We start from the raw sequence: 15397 nt of genomic DNA, 5'->3' as shown, positions 1-15397 counted from the left end.
TTATAGTAGAGATGGGGTCTTGCTCTTGCTCAGGCTGGTTTTGAACTCCTAACCTCAAGCAATCCGCCCACCTCGGCCTCTCAGAGTGCTAGGATTATAGGCATTAGCCACCTCGCCCGGCCCAGAAAGATCTTTAAATGGAGGAATCCTATTCCCAAGGAAGATAGATGCCATCCATTTAGAACTGAAGCTATGAGCACATTTTTCCAATTAGATTTCCCTTTGTATTTGGTTTCAATTATATATTTGCAGTTTTTCTTTCATGTATGATTTGCTGGTATATCTCCAGTTACTACTTTGCTCATCTGTCTGTTCAGAAATCTCCAGGGGCTCCCTATTTTTCATATGTTATTTTTCAATAATAGCTGAACTCTTCAGCTGTTATTCAAGACTTCTGTCTTTTCTCCTAGTTGATATTGCATGAACTTCATCTTTGGTGAGCTTCTTTCCATTGAAGCAAATAACAGTACTGCCTCCATACCTATCTTCTGCTTAATGCCTTCAAACTTGACTACTCTCTCCTAGCACATCTATATCTATTTGTATAGTATTTGTTAAATTTGTGGAAATATAGTTAAATTGTTGAAATTTTAGGAATTTTTCATCCTTATATTGTAAGAAAGAACCTCTAACAACATGGAATTATATTTCTGAAAGACTTTTTTGCCTTCATTGTTGAAAGATAATTTTACTGGGTGTAGAATTCTAGGTTGACCTTTTATCTTTTTTTCCCTGTGGCTGCATTTAAGGTTTTCTTTTTCTCATTTGCTTTAAGCAGTTTGATTATGATGTAGCTTTGTGTAGTTTTCTTTCATGTGTTTTCTGTTTGGGATTCTTTGAGCTTTTGGGGTCTGTAGTTTGTTATTTACATCACAGTTAGAAAATTATAGTTTGCTTTTTATTCATATATTTCCTTTTCCCAATTCTAAGTTCATGAATGTTATGACCCTTGAAGATGTCTCACAATTCACTAATGCTCTGTTCATATTTTTTCAATCTTTTTCTCTTTTTTAATTTGGAAAATTTCTTTTGTCTTCAAGTTCACTAATATTTTTTTCTGCATTGTCTAATCTGCTAATAATCTCATTCAATGTATTTTTATTTCTGATACTGTATTTTCCACCTCTGTATTTTTAGTTTGGGGGCTGAGGGCTTTAAAATTTCTTCCATGTCTCTTCTTTACATGCTGACACTTTTCTTGATCTATGAAACATATGGATCTTATAATAACTCTTTTAATGTCATTATCTACTGGTTTTATCATATTTGTCATATCTGAGTCTTTTTATGTTGATTGAAATGAATCATATTTTATATGCCTGGTGATTTTTTTATTGGATACCAGACATTATAAACTTTACATTATTTGTTGCAGGATTTTTTTATTATTATTACTTCCTTAAATATTTTTTAGCTTTATTCTGGATGCAGTTAAGCTACTTGGAAACAACTGGATCTTGTTAAATCTTGCTTTTAAGCTTTATTAGACTGGTCCTGAGCAGCTTTTAGTTCTCTAATTTTTCCACACCGCTGAGACAATACTGTTCTATGTACTCAACCCAGTGTCTCATTATTAGGAGGTTTCTCCATTCTTTCTGTTGGCAGTGTAAGGTGTTCCTGACCTGTGTAGCTTTGAGAATTGTTCTATTGGCTCCTTCACATGGTTCTTTCACTCGTCATAGGCCATTTCTTTACATGTAGCTGAAGATTTCAGGAAAAACCCTTTACAGATCCTAGAAGAATCTCTTTCTCTCTCTCTCTCTCTGTTTAACATATATACATACATACATATATATATATATATTTCTCCCCTCTATCTTTGTGGTTCTCTCCTAAACTCTGCCTATCCAATTCTAGCTGTCTTGCTGGCTTCTCTCTGTCTCCAAGCTCTGTCTTCTCAGTTCAGTGAGACCACCAGGCTCTGTTAGGGGTCTCTCTCCCTGTGCTGTGGCCTGGAAACTTGCACCAGATAGTACTGGGGCAAAAGCAGGGCTCACCTCATTTGTTTTCCTTCTTTCAGTGACTATTGCCCTATGCTGTTTGTTGTCCTGGATATATTTTATCCAGTTTTTCAGATGTTTAAGGCTGAAGGATAAGTCTAGTCCCTGTTACTCTATTCTGGCCAGAAGTGGAAGTCCTCACATTGAATTATATAAAATAATAATCTTTTGCCTCACATCTGTCTATCTGTTTTCTTATCTCTCCCAACTCAAGGGTCATTGGTGTATTCATTTTTATACCTTTTCTAAACTTACATCTGTGCATGGGCACATAGAGATGGCATTTGGTTATTTTCAGAAAATGAAATTTATATATATATATACTTATACACACACACATATTTTTTCCATAACTTTCTAGTATTATGCCTTTTCCATAACTTTCTAGTATTATGCCTTATGTTTTTTTAGAGATGGGGTCTTGCTCTATCACCTAGGCTGAAGTGCAGTGGTGTGATCATAGCTCACTGTAACTTCCTGGGCTCAAGTAATTCTCCTGCCTCAGCCTCCCAATTAGCTGGGACTACAGGCACATGCCACCACACCCAGCTAATTTTTTTAAAAACATTTTGTACAGATGCAGTCTTGCTATGTTGCCCAGGCTGGTCTCAAACTCCTGGCATCAAGCAATCCTCCCACCTCTGCCTTCCAAAGTGCTGGGATTATAAGCTTGAGCCACTGCACCAGACCTCTTACACCATATTTATGTGTGGTTAACATACAACAAAACTTAAGTTTCTTGAGGGTAGGGGCTTTAACTTCTATTTCCATTTTGTTCTCATGACACCTAGGAAACCTTTCTGTACACAGAGATTCTCAATAAATGTGTTCATAAGTTGACTATAGCAAATATTTTTTACTCAATTTTAATAAAATCTTTTTCTTTTAAGTTTTTTGCAAAATTGAGACAACAGTTTTATGTCCTAAAATGTTTCGTTATTGTTCCTGTTCCACTAATAGAAGACTGCAAAATAATTGCCTTCATTTTATTTCAGTGTAATATCTGAGGAAATCATGGAATCCTACTAGTATGGATATTATTGTAACTTCAAAACCTTTTACAAAAGTGACAGATATTAAAATATCTTTAGAGGTTTATGTGCCATGTGAATCAGCCAAGAAGAATTAGCCACAATATTTGGAAATAACATGATTGAGAAATTAAACATTTACTTTACTCTCACCTTAGCTGATAAAAAAACCAAATCACTTGATTTTAGCTGGGTGTCTACTTATTAATAGTATTTAGAAACTACCTAACTGATTTGGCCTACGGAAAAGGCAGGGCTCTTTTTATCTTATTGGAGCCCTGTATTTAGTCAGAAGACCCAGATTCAAGTCACTGCCTGTTATTCACTAGTTGTGTAATCCAGTTGCATTCTCTGAGTCACCACTTCCTGTGCCCTGCCTATTACTAGAGTTGTCATAACGAGCATCTTATTTAATTACATGAAAATGCTTTATAAGTAATTCAGAGCTGTTTCAGTATAAGGTACTGTCATAATTTGCTTGAAATAGTTGAGGGAATGAGAGTGACTTAAAATAATATTTTTACCTAAGGATTATTAAGAATTAAGTATTATATAAAATATAATACCTTTGTTGCTATTTATTATGATCATTAAATTAGGCACACGACAGTGTTTTCAGAATCACTTTTCTGGTTGAGATTTTAACAAGGAATGAAAACTGGGATTAGAATATGGGAACTGTCATTACACAGTTTATCCAGTAGGTGGAAGTCTATATCTGTGATATATTCCTTAGTATATGTTCACTTTCAGCCTATTTATTGAGAGAAAAATTATGAAAAGTATATAAGAGCAAACCATTTCTTCCAAGACTTCATATGATCAATACTGTTTTACTTTAAAAATAAAATTAGTAGATTTAAATAGTTGGTAATTCCACAGGACTAGAGTTACTAATTTATTAATACAGTAAACTCTCACTGGATTTGAAACCCTTTTCTCAAATTGCCAAGTTGGCCCTCTTGTAAAATTCTTAAATCATTTAAAAATTATTTTTATATTAAATATTTTCCTTTTATAAATTTTGATGAAGAATGTACAACTTCTTAATAGATTTTCCAAATTATGATTAAATTATTTTCTTAGAAATTAATTCTTATTGTCACGCTTTGCAGATGTCATTTAAGGCTGAAAGGAAAAAACAAAAACATGGGACAATTTAACCCTGACCTCTGTTGATTTAAAGTACCGATTTTTTGTTGTTTTTTAAAGATATTTCAAGGAAACAAAGATTATCACCAGGATGTTCGTAATAACTTTTTGCCACCAATTATCGCACGTTTTATTAGAGTGAACCCTACTCAATGGCAGCAGAAAATTGCCATGAAAGTGGAGCTGCTTGGATGTCAGTTTATTCCTAAAGGTAAAGAGACAGTGGGTTTAAGACATGTTATTTTCACTGGATTGTTAATTTAAAATGGTTTTGCTGATAAGTGTGTTTTTTGGATGTAAACTCTAATTATAATATTTTCTTAAAGCGATTTTTAAAAATAAGCAGTTACCCTATTATAATAAAAAGATACATATCAGAATAGTTTCCAAAATTACAAGTAGAAAAAGAAATAAAATCTTTCATTAGGTAGTGTAATGAGGTCACTTACCAAATTTAGTCTTAGTTAATAATTTTTAAATCAGGTCTCATGTATTGTGATATTTGTGTAACATAAGCACTAAAGATAATAACAGTAAATTAAAAGTGGGAATAATTTCCCTCAATAATGTGTAATATTTTAATATATTGTTTATTACTGTGTTCCCAAAAACTACCCCAGTACCTGACACATAGTTAGCCCTCCACAAATATTTACTAAATAAATTGAACAAGTAATATATCAGATTGTCATGGCTCCTTTATAGCTTTGGAATTCAACATCATTCTCCTCCCCATTATTCTCCTAAGAAGATTATTTTCAGATGATTTAATTATTTAAAAACTAGGAAATCCTGGCACATTTATGCATCTAATATTTATCCTTCTAAAATATTTCCCTCTGAGATTGAAAAATTACTTGGCAGAATTAAATACTTACAGAAATGTTAAAAATATTTAACGTTACTATTTTTAACTATGATTTTAAAAATCAAAATATGTAAACTTTTAACCATTTTTCAAGGTCGTCCTCCAAAACTTACTCCACCTCCACCTCCTCGGAACAGCAATGACCTCAAAAACACTACAGCCTCTCCAAAAATAGCCAAAGGTATACCTGTTTTTAATGTGAGAATTTGATATTCCCTGGATTGCTGGTATAACTTTCCATAAATATATTAAAAGCATTATAAAATAACTATCTTGAGTTGGTGTATATAAAAAAATTAAGAGTTTTTTCAACTTTTTTCAAGGTCGTGCCCCAAAATTTACTCAACCACTACAGCCTCGCAGTAGAAATGAATTTCCTGCACAGACAGAGCAAACAACTGCTTCTCCTGATATCAAAAACACTACCGTAACTCCAAACGTAACCAAAGGTATGCAAATGTGAAAACGAACACCTATTCCATAGTAATGTTTTGTTTTTAACTAAAGTTTTCATGGGCATTTCCAGCTTAAACCCTCAGTTTCTTTTCCTCCAATTATATTTTTTTAAATAAAGCCAAAAAGAATTTTGATTTCCTCCCTTTGGAAAAAGACTGCTTGTATTGATCTAAGTTCTATTCTCTGGTGCCCTGTAGAATTGTTCTTTAAATATTAGAGATGACTACTATGTTGTAGGCCCCTCTTGTGATTTTTTTCCCCCCTTATGACCAAACACATTGAGTCTCAGGCTTAGAAATACAATATTTCTAGAGATTTTTAGAAATAACTGAAATCATAGCAGGAAACAAACTTTTTTCCCCCTGGCGATAAATTAATTTTCTGGAGAGCCAACTTGATGGCAATAGGAAAAGTGAAAACAGAACTTGTGGTGGAAGCTAATACTTAAAAAAAAAAATACTCTGAGTCAACATATTAAAAAAAGAAATTTAGTGTCTGTTTTTAAATGTATACGGCTATAATTTTCTCAGATTATAAGTATAAATGTATTAGAATTTACTTGCAAATTTTATCAGTGATAAATAAGGTGTTAAATATATAAAATATAGTAGTTAAAATACAAAAAAGGTAGTAGTAGTTTCACTAGTTGAAAAAATTTCAGTTGAATTAAAAAGAAGTATCAGTGTCACAATAGAGTAAGTGTCACTGCAGAGACAAGGCAGCAATCCATCCAGAGTAACTTGTCCACATAGAACTCTTAATCATTCTCTTTTGTGAAAATTTGGATTCAGATAACTTTCTCCAACTTTCCACATGTCAGTTTCTTTCCTATATTCTGTGGTATAAAGACCAATTTCTTTCTCCTGCTGCAAGTAAAGCTGGAGAGAAGCAGGAGTTCTCAGCAGCGAGAGATCTCAGCATCTCACAAAGAGCTTCTTGCCAGTTGTCCCCAAGGCTTGTCTTTAGGCAGAATCTCAGACGACATGCCTGGCTGAAAGAACAGTCATCTAAAAGTACTGCTCATCTTACAATCTGATTATAGAATCACAAAATCTCAAGGGTAAATGTGTCCTTAGAACTTCGGGATCCCTATTAGCTTAAAAAGCATAACAAAGAATGGGCTGGTCTTCTCAATTGAAGACATCCTGTCTCCATTTTGGGGATGGCAGTAGTGTATAGATATTACTTTTTTAACCTAAGCAGATGTTTCAAAGCCTCTCGTTAAATCACACTGCATCCATCTAAGCCTGATTATTCTCTCCCTTTTTACACATTTTAGGGGAAAAGTACATTTACTTCTCTGAATTCTGAGTGCTTTCTAGCATGAGTCATAATTTCTGTTGTGTGCTCTTCTCCTCCTGCATTTTTATACCCAGGCTGAGAGTGATTTCATGGAGAAAAGCATGTCATGGTCAGATTCGTGCCTCTGTAGCTTCCAGATCCTCTCTCAGTGGGGCCCTTGGCACCAGCTGGTGATCTTTCTGAATGTCTCTAGTGAGCTCTTCTGTCTGTTCTCAATGGTGGCATTTTTCAACACTCCATATTTTCCAAACCCTTGACCCAAATATCTTCACTCACTCTCAGTTACCTCTCCAACTTTGCAAAGAAAGTAGAAACCATTGGAAGGTGCCCACAAATTTACCTGTATCCTCTGTTCACTGCAGTGAAAATGGAGCTTCCTTATGCTGCCCAAGGCTAATCATTTCACCTGTGCCCTAATCCCCTGGTCTCTCTACTCTCAGAGACTTGATGTTGATTATCTTCTCCTTTTTCTCCATCATCAGCCTTTTTCTTTTGGATATAATTGTTGTCAGGAATCAAGAAGATGCTGCAGGTTAGACTCTTCGCAGTGTCTGGTTCTTAGCTCCCAGTAAATATCAGCAATTGCTGCTGTTGTCATCCTTCTGGCCAGTAGTGGGTTGAGGGATATAAGGGAAGAAACTAATATCCCAAATGACTTCAGGCAGACCATTTTCTATATCTGGGCCCAGGATATCTTATCTGTGGAGTCAGATTAGGGAATTAAATGATCCCTAAGTCCCTGCCAGCTCCAGCATTGTGTCGGTTTCAGACCTGTTCATATACACGTTTTCAGTCGGCTTTCTGTGCTTAGCACCACATTGTTACCTTCCCATGTCTGTAAATATTTTGCCATTATGTTGTAGCATCATTTTCAGTTGCTGAATTATATTCGACTGGAAGGAGGATACCATGATTTATTTGTTCCCTCATTTTTGGGTATTTGGATTATTTCCAATTTCTCACTCTTATGCAGAAATAGGAGTAAATATCTTTGAAGATGCACTTTTTTTTTTAATTCAGCATATTATGAGGGTACAGGCATTTTGGTTACATGAAATGCATCTGCCTCGCTCAAGGCAGGGCCACAAGCATGTCCTTCCCACATACAGGGCACCCCATCTCCATTAGCTGTGTGTTTACTCACCCCACCCCACTCTACCCCCCAACCCCCTACCTGACTGGCACCCAGTGAGTATTGCTACCATGTGAACAACTTAGTGTTGATCCGTTAGTACCAGTTTGATGGCAAGTACATGTGGTGCATGTTTTTCCATACTTGTGATACTTCACTTCGAAGCTTTTAATGTCTTAATTTTTCTAAAAATAAGTTCTAGATATGGAATTTCCATTAATATGTTTTATACATACTGCCCCCAAATGCCAATCAGAAATATAGTATCAATTTATATTTTCATAAAAAAAGCTTTTCTGGCGTCCTCTTCAACAATTGTTCTTTTAAATATTTGCCAATTTGATAGGCAAAAATGGTATCTTGTTCTTGTTTTAACTTATATTTCTTTGATTACTAATGAGGCAAACATGTTTAATGGCTACTTGTATTTTTTAATGTACTGCTAGTTCATCTCCACTGATTTTTCTGTTACATTGTTAGGTTTTGACTTATAAAGTCCTATAATATATTATTTATGTTAATCCTTTATCACATATGCAGAAAATTTATTTTCCCAGTTTATTATTTGTCTTTGTTTTATTTTAGTGATTTAAAAACTTATGAAAGTGTCAAACATACACAAAGGTGGAATGAATGGTATAATGAGCTTTCATGTATTCATGAAAGCTTCTGCAGTTACCAGCATGTTGCTCAGTCTTGATAAATGATGCTTATGGTATTTTTTGAAACAGAAAAATGTTGAATGATGATAGAGTTAAATCTTTCAGTCTTTTCCCTGGTGATTTATACCTTTGTGTTAATGTGGCTTTTTGGTTTTGTTTTTATAACTTCAGATGTAGCACTGGCTGCAGTCCTTGTCCCTGTGCTAGTCATGGTCCTCACTACTCTCATTCTCATATTAGTGTGTGCTTGGCATTGGAGAAACAGGTTAGTATATAACTAGTTCACCTAATTGCTCCTAGGGAGGATGTATTTCAAAACTGCCAAATGTGAAATAGAAACAAAATACAGAAGATGAACTACATACAATTCCCCTGTTTGAAAGTAAGAGTTAAAATAGTTATTAGAGTAAAAATTTCATGTTTTTCCTTTGTTCCCTTTAAAAATGAGAAAATTCAATTCCACAGTCAGTTACTGAGTACCTTTATTGTATCAAATTCTGCATTATACACTAGGATATGTACCTGAATAAGTACAATTTCTGGCACACGATACTTAGTATTATTTACTGAAAGAATGAGACATAGTTCCTTTCTCCAAAGTGTTTAGCGGGGTTGACTGACAAAAATAAGGAACTATATCGTATGGTTTGAGGAGTTATTTTTGAAGTGCTGAGGAGAATCATGAGACTTACCTGAAGTTTTTTCTTTGGGAAAGGGGAATCCTCAAGTTCGGCATGTTTCACCTTAAAGGAGTTGGAGTTGTCTAGTTAGAGGAAGACAGATGTCTTAGTCTCTTTGGGCTGCTATAAGAAAATACCATAAACTGGGTGGTTTATAAGTAGTAGAAATTGATTTCTTACTGTTCTGGAAGCTGCAAAGTCTAAGATCTAAGCACAGGTGGAGTTGATGAGTGGGTTGGGCCTGCTTTCTGGCTCATAGACAGTGGCTTCTTGCTCTGTCCTCACATGGTGGAAGAGGCAAATAATCTCCCTCCAGGCCTCTTCTTTAACAGCACTACTCCCATTTGTGAAAGTTCTGCCTTCATGACCTAATCACTTCCCAAAGGCCCCATTTCCTAATTCTACCACCTTGGGATTAGGGTTTCAGTGTATGAATTACACTCATTGACTTATAAAGTCCTATAATATATTATTATTATATTAGGGTTTCAGTGTATGAATTCCCGAGAGACACAAACATTCAGACTATCACAATAGAGTATGGCCCAGCCTGAGGGAATTGCTTGAGTGAAGGCAGCACAGAGCTGTGGAATAGAAACAGAAGAGGGAGTCATCTCATGTGGGCCTGTCAAGGAAGAGTCCTGAGAGGTAACCATTGGAATGTGGTCTGGGCCTGGATCAGGATGGGCTTTCTGGGAGAGAAAATTTGGTTTTATTCTATAGATGGGGAATCACTGAGTGTTAAGCACATGGGTGATATTATTAGATGATTGTAGAAAGAGAGTGGCAGGAGTTTTGAAGGGTGGATTGAAGAGGAGAGAGGTTGAAAGAGGCAGTGAGATGAGTTAGGAAACCACTGAGGCCAGGTAGGCACATAACAACACGGTGATTCTAGGGAAGGGAGAAGAGATGGACAAGGAGAGTTTCCCAGTGGCTTTGACAAGATGCATGACAAGTTATCTGAGGAAGAAGGAAGGATCCAGGGTGATCTGAGGTTTGCGATTTGCACATAGACCAGTAGAGATGTCATGAGTTGAGATAACACCAGGAGGGACAGATTTGGTGGAGAAGGAGAATGATTTCATTTGTTTAAACATTCAACAAATAAGCAAATACTTGGCTCCTACCCTGTGCCAAGTATTGAGCCATGTGCCTAGAGTTCTGTAATGAACCCCAAAGCTTAGTAGAGATCAGGAGGGCAACCACAAAATGTGAGCCATGGGAGGATCCCAGATTCTTGGTGTTAGGAAGGCCGTCTGAGTAGACCCCAGTAAGTTAGTGTGAGAGCAATAGGGAGAAGAGAAGGGGACGGGCTTTGGGAAAGTCCAGAGAGGGCAGCATATGAGCCATTCAGCAAACTGAGCGACGACAACAACAATGGTAGTGGTGAGGCCCACAGCAGCAATAGCTAATTTTTATAGAAAATTAAATGCTGATTTTTAGGCATTATTCTAAATGTTTTAGGCATCATTCTAAATTATTATTCTAAATACATGTATTAACTCATTTAATCCTCAAACAGCCTATGAAGCAAGTACTGTACTAAACCCCATTTTACAGAAGAAGGGAGTGAGGCATAGCATAATTAACTTGGCCACAGTCACCCAGCTAGTACAGGGCAGAGTAGGGCTTTAGACTAGGTTTCAGGGCTCGTGCTCTTTTTATTTTATTTATTTATTTATTTATTGATTGATTGATTGATTGATTGAGACAGAGTCTCCCTCTGTTGCCCAGGCTAGAGTGCCATGGCTTCAGCCTAGCTCACAGCAACCTCAAACTCCTGGGCTCAAGCAGTCCTTCTTCCTCAGCCTCCCGAGTAGCTGGGACCACAGGCATGCACCACCATGCCTGGCTAATTTTTTCTGTATATTTTTAGCTGTCCAATTAACTTCTTTCTATTTTTGGTAGAAATGGGGTCTCGCTCTTGCTCAGTCTGGTCTCAAACTCCAGAGCTCAAACGATTCACCCGCCTCAGCCTCCCAGAGTGCTAGGATTATAGGCGTGAGCCTCTGGGGCTATGCTCTTATCTACCGCTGCCTCTGAATGTGTAATAAACAAAGTGTAGCCCACTGTGGTTGAAGCACAGGGTGTGAAGATGAGGAGTGGGGAGTAGAGCTGTTGAGAGGGGCAAGAGTCGGGGCCTGAGGTCAGTTTGGGATAGTGTGGAAAGGACCCTGTGGGTTCAGACTCCCAGGAGGCAATTGGACTGCACGCCTGGTGTTCAGGATACAGGTCTGAGCTGGAAAAGTGAAGTTATTACTAAGAATGTAGTTGAGATTGCTGATAAGTGACTTCATGACAAGGAGTAAAGGAGCAGATGCCATTAAGGGACTATGGAAAATAGGAGGAGAAGAATAAAAAACAGCTGCAACTTATTGAATCCTTAGCCCATGGCAAACACTGTATGTGTAATGATTAAGTGACCTGAAGCTTTGCTACTTGAGATTAAGTATATAGAATCTTTTATGGTATAATGCTTGGCTAATACTCACACAATTAAATTTGTTGTTCTAGCCATTTAGGGCATCTTAACTTCCATCTAGAAAAGATTATTGATTTTTTTTTTAATTTTTTTTTATCTTTTTAGGAAAAGTATCTTGCTCTATTGCCTAGGCTTGAGTGCAGTGGCGTGAAGAGAGCTCACTGTAAGCTGGGCACAGAGGCTCACACCTGTAATCCTAGCACTCTGGGAGGCCAAGGCGGGTGGATCATTTGAGCTCAGGAGTTTGAGACTAGTCTGAGCAAGAGTGAGACCTTGTCTCTACTAAAAATAGAAAGAAATTAGCTGGACAATTAAAATATATATATAAAAAATTAGCTGGCCATAGTGGTGCATGCCTGTAGTCCCAGCTACTCAAGAGGCTGAAGCAGAAGGATTGCTTAAGCCCAGGAGTTTGAGTTTGTTGTGAGCTAGGCTGACGCCATGGCACTCTAGCCCCGGCAACACAGTGAGACTCTGTCTCAAAAAAAAAAAAAAAAATAACAAAAATTATAGCTCACTGTAACCTCAAACTCCTGGGCTCAAGGAATCCTCCTGTCTCAGCCTCCCAAAGTGCCAGGATTATAGGCATGAGCCACTGCACCTGGCTAATTTTTTTAATTATTTTAAAATATTATGACAATTACAAGAACCAGCATATTTTATTATTTCTTTTCTATTCAAGATTTTGATTAGCAGCTTCAACACTGACCGTCTCTTCCTAAGATTTTATATTATACTATTACTTTGAAATAATGAAATAATATAAATACAGCCAGCTTTAAAATGGGGAAGCTTCTAATATCAATAATGAAAACATAGTCTTATACTGGAGCAGAATGTTTCCTAGTAGGAAAAGCACACAGCTTGGGCTCTTTACAAAAGCTACATTTGTGATCTTGTGCAAATCACATAGGCGTCTTGTCATTTGTAGAATGATGTCTGCTTTCTCTGTAGCTTGAGAAGCACTAATTTTAGTTAAGTTAGATTTACACTCGTGAGTCAGAAAAATGTCCTTTCATTTGCTTGGTTTTTCTTTGTAAAAGACTCTTGGTAAATAGTATTTGTAATGGAGGCAAGGAGATTTTTCCTGAGTCAGAATTCTGAGGGGTGGGCCAGGGAGAATCTTCTTCATCGCAGACTGGCTCTCACCTACCCAAAGACTGCAGTGACTCCCAGGCCTGGAGAATCGTGTTCCCTTCCCTCAGCCACTTGGCACCGTTAGTGTAGTGTTGACTTCCCCCGGGGGCAGGGGGTTGGGTTGGAGGATCAAGTCTGTACAGTCAAGGGTATTAGACACATTAAACTTCTCTGGAACAAAGGTCTGTAGAGGAGAAGCAAGAAATTGGAAAAAAGAACAACATAGAACAGAAAACCAAATGAAGATTTTTTTTTAGTTCTGTGAATTTTGTGAAGTGATTTTCAAAATTTGTCTTTGAAACCAATGACCTATCATGATTTGCCCATAATAACCACATATCAGGGCTGATTTTTTTATTTGTTTCAGTCTTTTCATCTACAGACTTGGCTTTTTAAAATCTCCTTTATCCCTTTTGAGTAGGTACTAGGTGGGTAACAAGGTAACTATGTCAGAAGATTCTTAGTTGTTTAATTTATTGAGGGTCTAGAGTTTAATAAGCCTCAGCAGTGGCAACTTTGAGAGTGAGATGAAATAGAGGACTCCCTTTGGTTAGATCAGCAAGTGAAAATGTGTACTCTCGATTAATTATTGACTTTGGTCTTTATTCTGCAGTTTCAGAGATTTCTTACCAGTGAATTCACTCTACCTGCTATTTTTCTATATTTTTCCAGAAAGAAAAAAACTGAAGGCACCTATGACTTACCTTACTGGGACCGGGCAGGTAACTCAGTGTGGTCTTTGCATCTCTTTTCCATCAGAGCAAAGGCCCTCCCCTACAGGTGGCAGTAGTGAAAGAGGAAAGTTGTTCTTAGGCCCACATGAACTGCCCCACACTGTTAGAAACGTGGCATTACTCCTCTGTTCTCACCTTTTTACCCTTCTATAAAACCTCTTCTCACTTATAAGTAATGAAATAGTGCATAATAACATATGCTCTGTTCTTTTTCTTCTGGAAGACTTGTTTGGTTTGTCCTACGTATCTATTTCTCTTGAGGAGACCGGCTTTCTGTGTGGCCTGTGTGAACACTGAGCAAGAAACAAAGGGTTATGGCCCAGTACCAGAGTGTGTGTGTGTCCTCTGCCATGGTTACTTACCAAGTGGGGCCTAGCAGTTTAGGAATCCATGAAGCCTGCCATGCTGAGCTGTCGTCTTCTGAATTGCTGCAAGTGACACCAGAGGCCCCCTGCTGGTCTCCCACTTCCCAGCCTCACTGCTGGAGGGACTCAGGAGCCAGGCTGTGACCAGGGCAGAAAAGGGCAGTGGAGGGGCATGGGGCATATCCCAGTGTCGATAGTGCCCCAGGGTAATCTTGGAAAGTATTTTTTAAGAAAAACTTATTAAAAACCACCCCAACAAGAGACACTATGTGTGATTGCACTGTAATAGCCATGATTTGCTTCTGCATGTGTTTTTGATAGAGATTTCTACCATGTTCTGGTTTACACTGCATATTCTTCTATCAAAGCAGAAAATAAGCTTGAATATAAAGTCTAGTTTGTAGAGGTATTTGTTATAGAAATGGCTTAAATGCAACAGAGTTTGTCCCTTGATATTATCATTTGAGACATTTTTATTTAATGGTCTCTTTGGCTTACAATCACAATGAAGGTTGGTGGAAAGGAATGAAGCAGTTTCTCCCAGCCAAAACAGTGGAACACGAGGAAACCCCGGTTCGCTACAGCAGTAGTGAAGTTAATCACTTGAGTCCAAGAGAAGTCACTACAGTGTTGCAAACTGACTCTGCAGGTAACTATGTTGCAGCCTTAGGTTACCAGGTAGAGAAAGAAACTGCTTATAAAGTGCCTTGGAGTTTACAGTATCTTAGATCTTTTTCATATGTAAGAAATGACCTATTTTCTAAAGGTGGAATGAACCACTTTTTAAAAAGATGACCTTGAAGGCCAGGTGCGGTGGCTCACACCTGTAGTCCTGGCACTTTGGGAGACCAAGCCGGGAGGAACACTTGAGGCCAGGTGTTTGAGACCAGCCTGAACAAGAATGAGACCCCATCTCGACAAAAAATGGAAAAATTAGCCAGGTGTGGTGGCGCATGCCTATAGATAGTCCCAGCTACTGGGGAGGCTGAGGCAGGAGAATCGCTTCAGCCCAGGAATTTGAGATTGGAGTGAGCTATGATGATGCCACTGCACTTTAGCCTGGGAAACAAAGCGAGACCCTGTCTTAAAAAAAAATAAAAAGATGACTTTGAGAGTGTCACTTCTGTGTCATGGATGTTCTATCCATAAAATTGAGGCATTCATTTCTAAAGACACTTGGGCATTTTGTATGTTAACTGGGGTTTTGTTTGTTTTGGTTTGGGGAGGGGGAACCAGGGATGTGGAGAAGAGAGCAGGAAAGGCATTAGCTATACGGTATTTATCCTGTTAACCTAGTCCATATTCATTTTAAACATTTTCTAATATTTGAAAAAGACAATATCTGAATTCATTTTCTAAAACTAATAATCCAACAATTAAATATTTCTTTTCCTAT

General features: G+C 37.4%; 1 protein-coding gene across 1 annotated transcript in view; it reads left to right on the top strand.

Annotated features, from left to right (window-relative positions):
- DCBLD2 (discoidin, CUB and LCCL domain containing 2) overlaps positions 1-15397 on the top strand; it is a 79314-nt gene that overhangs the window by 60988 nt on the left and 2929 nt on the right. The window contains exons 10-15 of the mRNA XM_012743082.3: positions 4244-4394; positions 5146-5232; positions 5375-5500; positions 8775-8868; positions 13575-13624; positions 14513-14650. Coding sequence (XP_012598536.2) covers positions 4244-4394; positions 5146-5232; positions 5375-5500; positions 8775-8868; positions 13575-13624; positions 14513-14650 — 646 coding nt within the window. The remainder of the gene's footprint in view (positions 1-4243; positions 4395-5145; positions 5233-5374; positions 5501-8774; positions 8869-13574; positions 13625-14512; positions 14651-15397) is intronic.

Source organism: Microcebus murinus, chromosome 1 (assembly GCF_040939455.1).
Source record: "Microcebus murinus isolate Inina chromosome 1, M.murinus_Inina_mat1.0, whole genome shotgun sequence".
Taxonomy (NCBI): Eukaryota; Metazoa; Chordata; class Mammalia; order Primates; family Cheirogaleidae; genus Microcebus; species Microcebus murinus.
The sequence above is the reverse complement of the archived record's forward strand: the minus strand, read 5'-3'. Positions and strand labels throughout refer to the sequence as shown.